Below are 15,783 nucleotides of genomic sequence, written 5' to 3'. Positions count from 1 at the left end.
TCTTCCAATTAAATCGTCTTCCATCTACTTTTGCATCTTCAGATCGATCTTATTGGAGCAAAATTCTGTACAAAACGTGACGCTGTCTTACATTTATTCTCCGTAAATTTTTGTGACGAAACACATTACTTGAACGTGCCAAATTACACGAGATTTATCATGAAAGTGTTTGGAAGTGAACTGAGTACCGTACTTTAGATGTTCTGCTGATCCAGCCAGCTAGTAGACTAACCGAAAGCAAATGTTAAAATAATGAGTGATTTACTGGCTGGGATTGTCACTTGCGTGGATCTTATATTGAACAGGATAAGCACAACAAGAATGCTTATAGCAACAAGCTACTGCACAAATATACACCAGGGAAAGTAAATCCCATCCGCTACATCATTGTAGTTATGACGCTAAGCACAAAAAGAACGAGTGATGAAAAAGCATTGAACAACACCATTTATAAATAGGCTTGGAGTTCCTAATTATCACGTAACGCATTCAGAGTTTAGTTCTATGTACAACAATTACTTACAAAACGACTTGTTTCATGGTGAAGTAAATACACTTTCAAAAACACATACAATCTCGAAACTTAGGTTAGGAGGATTTGCTCCTTGTGTAAATTTAAATTCACAGCCCGAGCAAGATGCCGAAACAACGTGAATTTGCTAAAGCGAGAAGTTGAACAAAGCTTCTCACAGCGACTTATCTCCAGTGCACTGATTGCGTTCTAGCATAATTGGCGTAGGCCTACAAGTGTTTTTCTAGGCCTATAGCATAGAAATTCTGAAGAATACTTTTACGCTGGATTGTAGTTTTATAACAAACGTAGATTTACAACCTGAACTTAAAATGAGCATACTTGATGTGTCAAAACTACATCAAACGGGTTTACTATGTAAAGAGCGACTACTGCGAGCAAGGACAGTTTCAGTTGCACTTTTTCAAGTATGCAATTGCCAAAAAAATTACCACCTTCGCTTCAAGAAGGTCCATTCAATTAATATGGGAAAATATCTTTTGATAATTTGTAGTTAATTTTGTCGAAGAACAACAAAGCTCTCAAACTACATGGACAATAACATGAAAGTGATTGACAACACATGATTATGGGCTACTAAACTGGGTAAAATAAATTTGATATCGGTCTTTGGTAAAGGTGTTTAGTGCACAAGGTATTTAGTGCACATAAAAATAAATTGAATTAATACAATAACTCGATGTTACAAAGCGAGTCGAAGAGAGGTATCAAGTAGCTATCGCGATCGTGATAACTGTTTGATCAATTTCATCCATTCAAGTTACTGAAACAACTGATAATAATGATTAAACCCATGTGCTTTCTGTTCACGGTGGCTTCCCATAACGTGAGCCTATGCCCGAACGCTGAACACCATGGTGAGGAAATCCTCATAGGATACGTTGATCCATCCGCTCTGATTTGTGTCTTTGGCACGAAACGAATTTGTCAGTGTCTGAAAATTCAAAATAGAGGGTTAGGTGGAGTGATTTTTGCGATCACCGGCATCATGATTAGAGCCTTGATCGATTGGAGATAAACTGGCCGAAGATGCAACAGTGTGGGAAAACATAGCACTTTCCCAACGAGGATGGTGAATATCTTAGAAAAGTTTCAAAGCTCGGGTTTTACTTTCGCCAAAAAATTATAAACGACCGTTGTACTTCAACTAACACAGTAGGCCAAGTTGTAAATGCAGAAACAAAACTAGCACATTAATCTACGGACGACCAATGGCAAATAAGAAATTTTGTTTTGGTTCCTTGAAGCATCTACTGTATAAAACGACTGCACATGATGAAGCCTGTATTCCAGGTTTAGTGTTGCTGTGACGTATTTGTCTTTCTGTGATAACCCAGAGCTATAAAGATTTTCCATCCTTAATTTGAAGTTTTTGCATCGAGGCATGGCATGAAGTTTTTTGCATCGGAGATCACAGTGCTTTGTGGTTAACTTAAAGATTTTAAGTATAAAATAAATTACATCTCACCTGCAAAATGACACAGCACTGAATAAAATCGTCAAAAGCCACATGACCTCGATTTTGCCGATCAAATTTTCTCACAAGCAAATCATAAAACTTATCTGACAGTCTGTAACCTGCACGGAAAATAAGTACAGTAGGCTCATTAACTCCTAATGTTTGAAGAAGACATGTATATAACATTTCTGGGCAGCAATGGTCTTGAAAAGTGTTTGATGCAGTGAAATCAAAAAAAGTACTTTTCGTTTTAAAGAAAACAAACAGTACACAAAATCGAGAATCAGCAAAAAAATTTATTATCTCTATTCATGATATTGCTGGCGCATTTAACAATTTTTTTACTGTATATATGTCAGCGTATTGATCAAAGTTATGCAAAGTGCACTCACCAGTAAGTAAGCACAGTTCAAACGAGCGCTTAATTTCTAAGTGTGAAACATACCAAATGACGTTAAAGCTGTTTTGAGTTCGTTACGATCAATGGTGCCACTGCGGTCTCTGTCGTAACCACGGAAAGTGTTTTGCCAATCCGTCACATATTTCCACAATCCAGAGAATTCATTAAAACCGATGGTTCCACTGTGGTCATGGTCGAACATGCCTGAGAAAAAGGGAAGGTAAATAACATAAAAAATACGTATTTTGTACAACTTAATGTCAAGAATAATAAAATATTTACTGAAAATTTGGTATAAAAACAACCCATCAGCTGCTTTATCTAGGTCTAGGAACACCACATAGTCATGCCCACTGTTAATAACGATATTTCAAAATTCTAAAATGTGTTGGTAAAATCATGACTACAACTGGTGAAATTGTAGGTGAATGTGAGTTCCATTTGAAAAGTAAAACTACATTTACAACAGAAAATATTACACATGAAAAAAGCACTTTAAAAATATGCATATGTTTGAAGTGTTTATTAAAATTAACAACCACTTCTTAAAGGACAGACAAAGGACATTACAAACTTGCAGGAGCAGAAGTTTAATTATAAATTATATGTATACACAATTGTAAAATATTTTTGTATCCATAATATTGATTCCAATTCTAATAAATTGCACTACTTCTTTTCCAAATCACATATCTTTCACTCCAACACAGAACTGAATTTGTGTGTGCTGTAACACTAAATGGAATAATTCCCAAGATTTGGTATTCTATATGAAATGTAAAACATTTTTTAAATGTTGTTTTTGTTTAATCCTTTTTATTAGTGAAGTTAACTGAGGGAAAAGAACTATAAGCGTACTCTCTACCAGTGCACAAGTCAAACTGATTAAACTGAACAGTAAACGCGTTGCAGTTAACGCAAGAATGTAGCTTCGGAAAAATAAGACATTCCTCACGCTGATTTCAACAAGCAGTGACCAGGGCTTCCGGCATATTATTACAAATACAACAACAGTTTTTGTAAACAAAACTATTTGGCCATATTAAATGTAACACATGTGCAAAAAAAAAGAAACAAGCATCACCGATCATCAGTCGAACAGTTTCAGGATTAAACGGTTGCCAAGAACCATTAGAAAGAGCCTCCTGTAATTCTTTTATGGTAATTTGTCCACTTCCATCTCTATCAACACGCCTAAAAATGCTGCCCAAGTCTGGTTGCTGAAATACAAAATATTTTGCTTAAAACACTTGTAGTTTTTGCATGTCATCACCTGAAAACCAAAGTGGGCTTTATCCATTTTGATATTTTTTATTTAATTTTTGCATTTTGTTCTCATTAATAGACTGGTCTCTTATGACATCAAATGCATATTATATATACTTAATGCTTAAATCAATGAAAACTATTAATACTACAAAAAGTGCTCAATGCCAAGCAAAAAGGCAAAGCAGAGCGAATTAAATCAAATATATATATATAGTTATTACTATCTGAAGCCTTTACAAATTGTTTCACCTAACGGATCATCAGAAGGTCTGAAAAAACGTGCAAACTGTAAAGAATCGATATTTCTGAAAAGATATTAAATATTACAACTGTAATTTAATCTGGTTTAGAGGTTTTTTTTGCAGATTAAACTACAGTTGTAATATTTAATATCTTCTCAGGAAGTACAGGTTTAGAGATTTTTGTTGGCAGATTAAATTACAGTTGTAATATTTAATATCTTTTCAGAATTATCGATTCTTTACAGTTTGCATGTTTTTGCAGACCTTCTGATGATCCGTTAGGTGAAACAATTTGTAAAGGCTTCAGATAGTAATAACTATATTTGATTTAATGCTTAAATCAAATATACGGTAGTTATTATCTGAATCCTTAACAGCCTGTTTCACCTTTAACGGATCATCAGAAGGGTCCTATTCAAATAGAATTACTTAATGCTTACATATTAATCAAATTATAGCCGCTAAACATAACCTGATCTCTGACCTGCTGAGGTTGCCCATATCCACCTGGATGACCATATTGCTGAGTTGGAGGAGCATTGTATCCTTGCTGTGGTGGAGGTTGTTGCATGCCATACTGTTGTTGTTGTTGAGGTGGTGGAGCATTATACCCCTGTTGTTGCTGTGGAGGCGGGGCACCGTAGCCTGGTTGACCATAACCTTGTTGAGGAGGTCTATATGCCATTTGATTAAGCAAATTAAAAATAACCTATGATGAAAGCACTTATACTCTGTCTGAAAAAAATATATAAAAAATATGTTTGTCAGGTATAACTAGCATATTTATGGCTTGTAGGTTTCAAGTGGTTTAAGTGAGAGACATCTTTTTCCCATATTGTGATGTGGTGAGTAGCTCAAAACTCAACATATTATTATTATTATTTATTTGCAATCAGACTCAAAGTCCATAGAATTCAAATTTTTAACAGTCATCACACAAAATATCAGACTAACACAACATCAAGCAGGCTACATCAAACAACGTACAAAATACTGTTGTAGTGAATATAAAATGTAGAATTAAAGTAGTAATCAGAAGACATAACATTGCGCAAAAGTGGATTAATTGATCTTTTGCAACGTTCTACAAATGCATAGCAATTTTTTCTTAATAGAGCATCAAATGTTAACACGTCGTTCTGTACCTGATACACTCTAGCACTGTCGCATCTCGACAAATTGTGGATAATTCTGTACGAGTCGTTGTAAGCAACTCGTATGCGATTTAAAGTAGAAGTTTTATAATTACACCATAGTTGCGAACCATACATTGGCATACAATATGATTGGTACATTACATTTTTAACTTCGGTAGAGCAATTTCCAAACTTGGACCTAAGCTGATTGGCAGCGACATAAAGAGATCGCACTTGCCTTTTAATATCTGCGTCATCACTGATGGTATCATCAATCAGTATACCTAAATATTTCACTTGTCCAACAAATTTAATTTGTGTATTGTACAGCCGCATGCATGGAGAAGTCAAAACTTTAAATTTGCGACATTGATGGACCAATCCAACAGTTTCCTAAAACACTTTCCTTTATACCGGTAGATGTTTGTTCACATTTACCTATGCACCTTACAATAGCAGTTTTATCAGTGTAAAGTCATTCAAAACATTGTTGTGATTTCATAAATCTGCAAGCAAGGCTATTTACAGTCACCTTCAAGCTAAGGTCCTGCAAGGAAAATGTGAAATCCAATGAATGGATTATATCAAGGTCCAAGGACTACCGTAGTTAATTGTTCACTTGCTACAACCTGAAATGAAGCCACAGACATTACTTTATTGTACTCAAAAGCATAGATGCAAGGAAACATTTGGTTTATGCTACACACAAGCAGTTTAAAATTTAAGTTGATAGCTACAGTAGAATAAAATTTTTATACCTTGTAGGCCAAACTGCTGTAAGCTTTTACCAGTAGGCTACTGTACGAGTGTATAATACATATCCTAGAAAAAACACCATAGTAAGTGCAAGCCTTATGTTGCTGATGACTGCTCTCGCCTTTGCAGCAGCAAACAAAATGGACAACCAAAAAAGTTAAAACTACAAATGACAAATTAAAACAACTCAGCACAAGCCTATTTTGGCCTCGCCTACTTTTTCAGCGCACAATTCACACAAAAAGTGATTGACAAATATCAATACCTCCGCTTGAAAAAAAGGTGGAGCTAAAGTAGTCTAAGCGTAAAACGTATTGACCTGGAATAAATTGCGACCTTAACAAATTAGGTATCGTTGGAAAGCTTAACTCCTCTAGATTAAGATTTTTACTCTCCTCCAACCAGAGATCCTTGGCAAAAAAAGTTATGGCCGTTTTTTTAGCAGCACCTTGCGCCGCTAGTGTCGAAAGTGCAATTTTCTTTTTGCGCAAGTTTCTAGTCTAATTTTCAACTTTTTTCTTACGTGTATAAGAAAGAGACAACTCACATTTGAAAAAATATTTTTTATTTTTAAATGACGTCACTCTGACGTCATCAAATTAAAATTGATTACCTATTACTCCCAGCCCATTGATAATTGCATCGTGTCAGTGCAATGACTCTGCTGCGTGTCAGTGCAGTGCGACGGAGCAAACAGCCAACCACATCATCTTTGGCTGTCCCATCTAGGCAGGGCCGGATTAAGGGTGTAGCCTATGGGGCCCTGGGCTGAGCTGAAAGTGGGGGCCCTTATCAAGTGACATTTTTCGCTAAAAATGAATGGTGGAGTGGGGCTACGACACGAGCCCAGTTGCATGTATCTGTGGCACCGAGCCCCAAACAGCGGACCAGTGGCGTAGCCAGAAAAATTTTGGGGGGAGCCAAATATTTGATGAATTGAAGAGAACAACAAAGTGTTTGATTTAAAGCCATCGCCACTTGATGTGCAGTGGCGTATCCTGGTGGGTTGAAGCAATAAAAGTGGTAGGGGGGTTAGAGCGTGCCGAAGGCACGCGTATTCTAGGGGGGTCCGGGGGCATGCTCCCCCGGAAAATTTTTGAAAAATTACACTCAAATATTGGATTATAGTGCTTTCTGAAAACACTTTTAGACTAATATTTGTATGAAATTTGTTAGCAGATAAACAGCTATTAACTTATTAAAGGTAGCTTTTACACACGAACGGGAAAAAAGTGCAGCTAAAATTAGAGAACACTAAAAACTCAGCTACACAAAAACTCAATAACTACACGAAAACCCAACAGAGTAAGCCATTCTGAAATTGCTTCCATAAATTAGGTCAAATAAACGTAAATCGCGTAAATTTTGCGCGATTTACGATTTGCAAAATTTATTGGTGTCTTTCTGTGTGTCTAAAACAAGTCCTTGGGGGTGTTAATAGCCAGATGTCTTGGAAAACGATATAAATTTCTACAAACTTTATTAAATTTTCAACAAAGGACTCAATTTTGGAATCCAAACTTGGAAAATTTGGGGGGGGCATGGCCCCTTTCGCCCTCCCTGGCTACGCCTATGCAGCGGATCACCTTCTTGTTTGCCCTCGGCTTTCAACACGGTGCAGTAGGTGGGACCTGTCAGTGTATAACTCCGTTGCGGAAGAATGTGTCAATCTGTGGTGTATCAACGAACTTTAGAAGACTCGATAGAAGAAGAACTGCATCATATCTACCCAGTAAACATTTTTCCTTGGCCCAACGTAGGCTGACGGTTGTTCGGGTTGGCTGAGGGTAGTGTAGTTTTGCCAACTTTGCCAACTTTTGAAATATTTTAATTGAAGATACCTTCGAAGAATTGTTTAAGTTTGCTTCATCGTATTCCTTTTACAATTGTAATGGGACAATGAAAATGCAAAAAAACTTGGAATTAGAAAGTCGGTTTTTCCAATGTTGGTGTGCAGTTGTACAGAACGTTGGGCCAACGTCATTATTTGCGGGCGAACTACGGTAACCCCTCAATTTTTTTACGTTATTGCTATAAGTAAAAAAAAAATTTGAAATGTTTTTCTAAATCATGCATCATTATGAGGATCACTAATTCTGAAAAAAAAACACTAATTTGCAAATTTAGCTGCAGTTTTTCAAGTTTGTTAGCAGCAGCTAGTTTTTTTAGTGTTCTACTATGGCTCTATATAACTATACTCTGCCTTCTTAAAATTGATCAGGGCTGTAGTTTCATCTCGCAATTTTTACGTGCTCCGTTCATTTTTGTTTTCGAAGGTTTCATTTTATTTTCGAAAAAAATTATGACAACACTGAGCTGAATAATTGGACACAGTTTGCCGTACCATGTGTTTCAGGCAAGCACTTTAAAAAAACCATAAACATCTTATAACAACTAGACAGCGCATCTCGATTGAAGAAATTAAAAAAAGGCATTCGCCATTGTTACTGTCTCAAATTTGCGTGAAAGCTGCGCTGATACAGCCAAGCCATACAACAAAATCTGTCATTTTTACACTGATTCAACGTCTACAGACGTTTGTTAAGACAGAATTTTTGTTAAGCGTTTTACGAACCAATTTAGCTTGAATTTGCTTGCAAGTTTTCTTACCAATGCGGTAAAACCTAATTTTTAAATAACATTTGTAGCCTACACAGTTTTGACTAGTTTAAAAATATGATTATTGGTAACGGTGCATTCAAACACATGATCCGAGAGATTGGTAAATATCTTGGAATAATATTTACTCCTTTTATCATCTGAATTGTATTTTCTTCGTTTTCTACATCCATATGCACAGCACACCATATCTAAAGCATTGACAAACGCGAGTAATTGGTACATTGTAAAAAATGGCGGACATCTGAACGTGCTTTTTCAAAATTCGCTATAAAGAGATGACGATGCGCATGCGCAGTCAGAAACTACAATTGTCTGTGACGTGAATCGTAAAAAACGCGCGAAAACCCAAATGGAGTTGGACGCCAGTCGCCATTTGCATTTGCACTTTTGTCTTGTTCGCTTGCAGAATCAATGGAAGTTTATTTGTCAAGTTTTCTTCCGTATTTGAGTTCATAGCAAAGTAGTCACTTGCCTAATGTCCCTACCATGTTTAAATGCCCCAGTTGAATGACTTTTTAGTACGGATAGCTTGAAGAACATTAAAACTGACTACAGGAACAGTTTAAAGTCAGAAAGTTTAGTTGGTTTGCTACACACCCAAGGTATGAAGTCAGCTGACAAACTGGGATTAAGGGATCGAGCTAAATTGTTGCAGTTGGCAAGGGCTCATGAAGAGTTCACCTACAGATGCTGAAGCACATGAACTAATCAACTAATTACTAGTCGAATTAGCTCTCATGAATAAGTCGATAGTCGTGCACAGTTTATGTCATTTTTAGCATGTGATAAGCATTGGGAAATCTTCACTGTATCCCTGTAATGTTAAACATCACTGTAATTTAACATACCGTACTGCTTTTTGCTGTGAGACTTTGCCCACTAATACAACAAAGTTATGTAGAATGGTTTTTGCTAGTGTTGTTGTTTAAACCGCTTAACTCTTGCTTTTTGTTTCAGAACGTGAAACTGTTTGAATGTAATAATGATTTAGGGAACTTTGATGTAATCTAGGAATTTTTAGACGTAGCTTTGGGGACTTTCAGGTTTTCATTTATGAGAGCACTGCCCAAATGAATGATCATCATGAAACTCAGGTAAGGTTTATTGCAGTTGACTCTAATCTATTCTTCAGGGTAAACTATTTAATACTTTTTACGGCAATTACGTGACCTGTTTATTGGTTTTGAAGTAACATTTTTAGAAGTAGCCTACTCGATTTTTTCAAAAAGTGGTATCTTCACTTTCAAGTGGCATAAAAATGACTATTATGTCAACGAGAAGTTTTTTATCAGGATTCGAATGTTGCTACTATCACCGCATTATGTATATACCACAAGTTTTTTGCAGATTGTTTTATGAAGTAGATTGCGCGGCATCGGATGCAACCTAATTAGTACCACCATGAACAATTCGTACCGTCAGTTCGTACCTTGAAAAGATCGAAAAAAAAATAAAAAAAAGCCGAAGTCGCTGATCACAGTTTCTGCAAATATTTTAAAATTTTTCCGCAAACAAACAAAAACTCTTAGGATCATTTAAAGAAATTTTTAAATGTTTGCGGAAACTTTGATCAACCCTAATCCCGAACCCTTTTAAAATGTTTGCGGAAACTCTAATCAAGCCTAACCCTTTTAAAACGGTAGGCCTACCGTACCTCTAAATACCCATTGTCAGGCATAGTAGGCTTTTTGGGGGTTTGTGGAGCATTTTCAGGGGTTGTCAGGTATTGTGGAGTAGGCTAACTACTTTCAGGCATTGTTGGGAATTTCCAGGCATTGTCGATCATTATCAGTAGTTGACGGGTTTGTTAGGCATTATAGCATTTTCAGGGGTTGTCAGGCATTGTAGAGTAGCTACTTTCAGGCATTGTCGGTAATTTCAAGGCATTGTCTAGGATTTGTCTAATGCCTGACAATGGGTATTTAGAGGTACCCCTTTTTAAATGTTTGCGGAAACTGCGAGTGCGATCGGCGACTTCAGCAAGCTCTTAGGATCATTACCAGAAATTTTAAAATGTTTGCGGAAACTGTGGAAAAATGGAAACTGCGATCAGCAACTTCGGCTTTGTTCTATTTTTTTTTCACTCGATCTTTTCAGTTTGTTTGTTTGCGGAAACACCCTAAACCTTAACCCTTTTAAAATGTTTGCGGAAACTGCGTTCAGCGACTTCGGCAAACTCTTAGAATCATTACCGGAAACTTTAAAATGTTTGCATTACCGGAAATTTTAAAATGTTTGCATTACCGGAAATTTTAAAATGTTTGCGGAAAAACGGAAACTGCGATCAGCAATGTTCTATTTTTTTCTCTCGATCTTTTCAGTTTGTTTGTTTGCGAATACCGATGCCTAGCTAATCGATATCTAATCCTTTTAAAATGTTTGCGGAAACTACGATCAGCGACTACAATCAGCGACTGCTTTTTTAATTTTTTCTCTTGATCTTTTCAAGGTAACTGAGGGTACGAATTGTTCATTAGGGTGGAGTGAAAAATAAAAAAAATTGAATTTCAAAAAGTGGTCTTGATATATATATGGCCCCAAATATCAAATGAAATACTTCTATCATAATTTTGGGTTCTTGCACCCTCTAGTGGCCGTGCAATTTCACCAAACGAGCTGAAAATAGCTAATTTTGCCATATCTTGATAACTGCTTATACTAGAAAGTTAGTTTTTGGCTTAAATGCTGCAGAAGTAACATGTTTCTATCTTATTTCCAAAGAACTTTCTCTTAAAAATGTACAGAAAAAAGTTACAAGCAAATTACTGATTTTTTAAAGTAAAATCAAGCACTGATGCAGTGGGTGCGATGTCAAAAGTGTATAATGATTGATCTTATGACTGTGAAACATACCCCATCAAGTAGAACTACTTTTAAAAACTTACTCAAACAAATGAAGTCCTCTTCTAGTATAAATACACTTGATCTTAGCAATCAAAGAATCAATAAAACAGTCTAGTTTCAAAGTGGACTTCGAGTAACCCACTATTTTTATGGCTGATTCACACTGTCACAGTTCGGCTTCAATGAGGCAGAATATAGTTTTGTTTTAGAAATTCTTAAATAAACTGAATTCATTGTGTGCATATTTAATTTGTATTTCAAATGTCATATTGGAGTCAAAACGCTTAGTGTGAATCAGTCCTTCACATTCTTACAGACATGCTGTTGTATGGTTTGTATCACACAACTCCATATTGAAAACACAAAAATTTCAAAGCTGGTTTCAGCATCACACAGTATTAGTCTGCACAAACGTTAAAATCGTGTTTGGTATTGAAGAATTTCGTCAGCTTTCGGGACGTTAGTTTTTGTCTGATAGTGATGAGGCCATCTCTACGTTTTAATCCAAATACATGAGCAGATGCTTGATATCTTTGAGGTTTAAGTTGACAACTTGGTGAAAATATTTAGCCTTGATGTTAATAACTGGAATTTGGAACAATCTGATGTTGGTATCAATGTTACTGTTTGGAGGTTTGGGTTCATTTACATACCCACCTTCAAAGTTGTCAATTGGAATGTGGTATTGTGCGTTTGATTTACGCATATCTGTGATCTTGTTTATTGCAAGTCTTCAGAGGTTACACTGCAGTTGGTTGGATAATTCAGCTAAAAACAAAAACGGAAATAATTGTAACGAACACTTCATAGGTGTCATGAAAACAGGGTGGGCAAAACATATTTTGTTAAAATAAAGCCCACCCGGCCCACCCTATTTCGACACCTATGTACGCTGGTAGCCTGGTACGCACCGCGACTGTTTGATGGGACTGCTTTCTATGCTGTTTTAACGATCTCGGCTTATGCATTTCAACATCCATCTGTTCTATTGCAGTTCAAACAACTGTGTCGTATCTAGGAGGAAAAAGCCTATACGACACGGTTAATCGATTGATGCCTCAGGTGATGTTAAACGAAGTCGCAAGTTACGTCTCGCGGACCGGGAAGGGGAAAATACATTAAGTGGAGAGAAAAAGTTTTCTTTTGAATCCATGCAAAACTTAAAGAACATGGTCGTAGGTAAGTGTTTGTTTAAGTTTTGTATTCACCTCTTGTTGGTATGATATCGTCTCCAGAAAGAATACTTACTGTTCATGATTAATTTTCAATGAAATAACAACCTTGGATATATCATAAGTTTTGCAGCATCTGAAGTTTACCTTTTTCGTAATCTTTTTTGTCAATTTGCTGTTTACTATCCCTGATTAATGCCTCAGTCTAGATCTAGTTGAAAAACACCTGCTGTTTACTCGTGTGCAGTAAAAAAGATGAGATTAGAAAGTTGATCTGGCCGATTTCGCAGGGAAGGGTGGCCTTGCGAAAAGGTCAGGAAGGCCGACCTCCCTGGGTTCGGCGGCTATGCTTATGGTGATGTCCTCGCTTTTATTTTTATTACAGCTCTCCTGATGATCGTGCCACGCACGTGAAACAGACTGTAGACTCTGTAGAGCAACGTTCTTAACCTTTTCTGACCCGTTACCCCACTTTAAGCAATTAAGCATGTTGGGCATCTTAAATCTATTATTTGTCTATTAAATCCCATAACCTTGTCCATTTGCCCTGCAAGCAGTTCAAGGCGTTTATGTCAGAGAAAAAGTTGCACAAATAAGCAACCTTCGACAAGAACACGTTGTTCTGCATCTTCTCGTGAAGACTTCCAAACAGCAGCATAAAATTAATTCCATTCGTACCAATTTTATTAGTCTTTGGCAATCAATTGAATGGAATAGCCAAAGCCAAACCCAACAATGATTTAAGTTTGATTAAAAATTGGTAATAATTTGCACTGTCCTGCTCATTGCCCTCTGGAAGACCTCAAACTTCCCCAGATTGAGTAATTACCCACAGGTTAAGAGCCGCTGGCCACTGCTGTAGATGATTGTGTAAAAATAAAAATCGATGTAACATTATTTGTTTACAAAACTGCTTTACTTATAGATGTTGTCCAGAGCAATACGAAATCATGCACTCTACAAGAAATCGACCACAAACTGGGCGACTGGTTTAAGACGTGGGAAGACCGCGATGGGGGCCGGCTTAAACGTCTTGCTACAAAAAGTACTGCGGGTATGTTCATTTGTTCTCTCCGTCACTGACAAATCGTTACTATTCTCTCAATAAGGGCAATAAAAGCATTTTTATTTACTTAACCAGCGATTAGTTTATTGCTGGAGCAGAACTTCAAGAAATATACACACATTTTAAGACTTGACTTCGAAGATCTATCAAACGATAACAATAATAATTTGCACTGGTTAGAGAAGGCAAACCGCATTAACACGATTAACGAATGTGCATTAATGTTAGAGGTTGATAGAACATAACGGTATACCCATTCCCCACCCCATCGTATAGGCTACGAATTACAGAATTAAAACATACTGAGGAATGTTAGGATGTATTAAAAAAATGCTTGTTATTGTAACATAACCGGGTGTTGCATACACATCCATGGGATGTGTAGCAATTAGAGTCTGTTCTTTCACGGTGCTGTAAACACGACCTAATTTGCACTGTACAGTATATTTTCTTTCATCCCTGCTTTCTTTACAAATGTTGCATATTGTTTTATAGGTACTTGCGTTTGAGCCGCCACAGATCACGTTGTTACATCCAGGCGCAGTCTTCTGATGAGGCATGAAGTACCTCAGTCCACTGTGTTTTTAGACTTTTATGCATGTCTTGTCGTAGCTGTGAATTGTGCATGGGTGGTGCATTTTACCATTCGAATAAATGTATTTTTCAACAACTTTACGTTTGTTTACATCATTGACTTAAATTTGCTCAGTATAAGAAGATGGTCATCGTATTGGCATATTGGATCATCAGGACAGTGTCAACTTGAAATTGCAGGTTAAGTTTAACCAACGTTGCTCAACTACAACGATTAGTGCAAAATATGTATGGCCAACTGCGACGAAAAGTGCAAAGTGCGTTTGGCCAGCGTAGGTACCAACGATGAACTACGTTGGCAGTAGAGTTGGGATTACGTAGGCCCAAAGATTTTAAAATAAGTCGGCTCAACTGCGACGAATGGTGCAAAATACGTTGGGCCATCGTAGGGTACCAACGATGAACTACGTTGGGTGCAGAGTTGGGATAACGTTGGTCCAAACATTTTAAAGAAGTTGTCCCAACTGCGATGAATGGTGCAAAATACGTTGGGCCATCGTAGGGTACCAACGATGAACTACGTTGGGTGCAGAGTTGGGATAACGTTGGTCCAAACATTTTAAAGAAGTTGTCCCAACTGCGATGAATGGTGCAAAATACGTTGGGCCATCGTAGGGTACCAACGATGAACTACGTTGGGTGCAGAGTTGGGATAACGTTGGCCCAAACATTTTGAAGAAGTTGTCCCAACTGCGACGAATGGTGCAAGATACGTTGGGTCAACTTCGGCCACAACGTAGTGCCAACGGAGGAGCATTATTTTACCAACTGTCACACTACGTTGGGCCGAAGTACAATGTTTGCTGGGTAACTGACCATCTTGTATCAGATAATGTCTTCAAAACAGGCAAACCATCTAGGAATTTTCGATGGACTTGCCAACGATGATTAGACGAGACGAGCCATGAATAAAGGCTTTGCAACAATTCAAAAAGCTCAGCGGCAGAACGGCATGTTTCTACAGGACATTTAAGCTGGCGATTAAATTAAGTGAATGTGCTGTGCAAGGGACATAATGAGCTACACTACATTTCTCGCGCAGAAGAGCTTGAAGACCGTTATACTTGCCACTCATATTGGCAGCATTATCATAACTTTGACCCGTAATCCGTACCATTTTCGGATATGAAAGTATCAAATATAAGTATGTTTTTTGTTAAAAAAAAGAAGAAAAATTGAATAACTGGGGTTGGGCAGGGGTGCTGCAGCACCGCAGCACATTTGGGTGAACCACCCTTGCTTGTTTGAGATACGAATTAAAGCAGTAATCTCCAGCTGTGCGACTAAAAAAATTAGTAGATTTTTTTCTTTGAGGTGGGGGCCCCCAAAAGTGGGGGCCCTAGGCTTCAGCCCAGTCCGCCCCCCCCCTTAATCCGGCACTGCATCTAGGCTATTCCCCTCCCAATGGAATAACAGGTCTCCGCACACTTGACGATCTGACGAAAAGTTGGCTCCAAGTCCTTCCATTCGGCTGACCATAAACTTTCTGCTTCATACGAACGACGACGACGATAATTGCAGATCCAATACATTTCAGTTCAGTTGTTTTTATTTCTGACCATCATATCAAAAACAATAGCAAAGGTCCAGAAAAAGGTAGAAGCGACAAAACGCGAACGTTGAAACGTGCTTGTGACCGAAGTAAGTTATTGAGTTGAAAAAAAAATGGCACGGTCGCAACACCTTCAGAA

At 37.4% G+C, this 15,783-nt stretch overlaps 1 protein-coding gene and 1 long non-coding RNA gene across 2 annotated transcripts; one reads left to right on the top strand and one right to left on the bottom strand.

Moving 5' to 3' along the window:
- Window positions 1-77: 77 nt before the first annotated feature.
- LOC145771600 (programmed cell death protein 6-like) lies at window positions 78-4,633 on the bottom strand. Its single transcript, XM_082583306.1, has 5 exons — window positions 4,387-4,633; window positions 3,476-3,611; window positions 2,437-2,595; window positions 2,001-2,110; window positions 78-1,466 (listed from the first exon to the last, which is right to left on the bottom strand). The coding sequence occupies exons 1-5, from the start codon at window positions 4,585-4,587 to the stop codon at window positions 1,365-1,367; spliced, it is 708 nt and encodes a 235-aa protein (XP_082439432.1). The 5' UTR covers window positions 4,588-4,633; the 3' UTR covers window positions 78-1,364.
- Window positions 4,634-9,239: 4,606 nt separating this feature from the next.
- On the top strand, window positions 9,240-14,168 carry LOC145772714 (uncharacterized). Its single transcript, XR_014289313.1, has 4 exons — window positions 9,240-9,510; window positions 12,255-12,439; window positions 13,358-13,486; window positions 13,994-14,168. It is a non-coding gene; the product is annotated as an uncharacterized LOC145772714 (long non-coding RNA).
- The last annotated feature ends 1,615 nt before the right edge of the window (window positions 14,169-15,783 follow it).

Source organism: Aplidium turbinatum, chromosome 6 (genome assembly GCF_918807975.1).
Source record: "Aplidium turbinatum chromosome 6, kaAplTurb1.1, whole genome shotgun sequence".
Lineage (NCBI taxonomy): Eukaryota > Metazoa > Chordata > Ascidiacea > Aplousobranchia > Polyclinidae > Aplidium > Aplidium turbinatum.
The sequence above is the reverse complement of the archived record's forward strand: the minus strand, read 5'-3'. Positions and strand labels throughout refer to the sequence as shown.

Coding starts and splice junctions, on each gene's coding strand:
- LOC145771600 (XM_082583306.1), bottom strand. CDS start 4,587: ATGGCATATAGACCTCCTCAACAAGGTTATGGTCAACCAGGCTACGGT. Junction 3,612..4,386: donor GATATGGGCAACCTCAGCAG/GTCAGAGATCAG, acceptor TTTGTATTTCAG/CAACCAGACTTGGGCAGCAT. Junction 2,596..3,475: donor AACTGTTCGACTGATGATCG/GTGATGCTTGTT, acceptor CCTTTTTCTCAG/GCATGTTCGACCATGACCAC.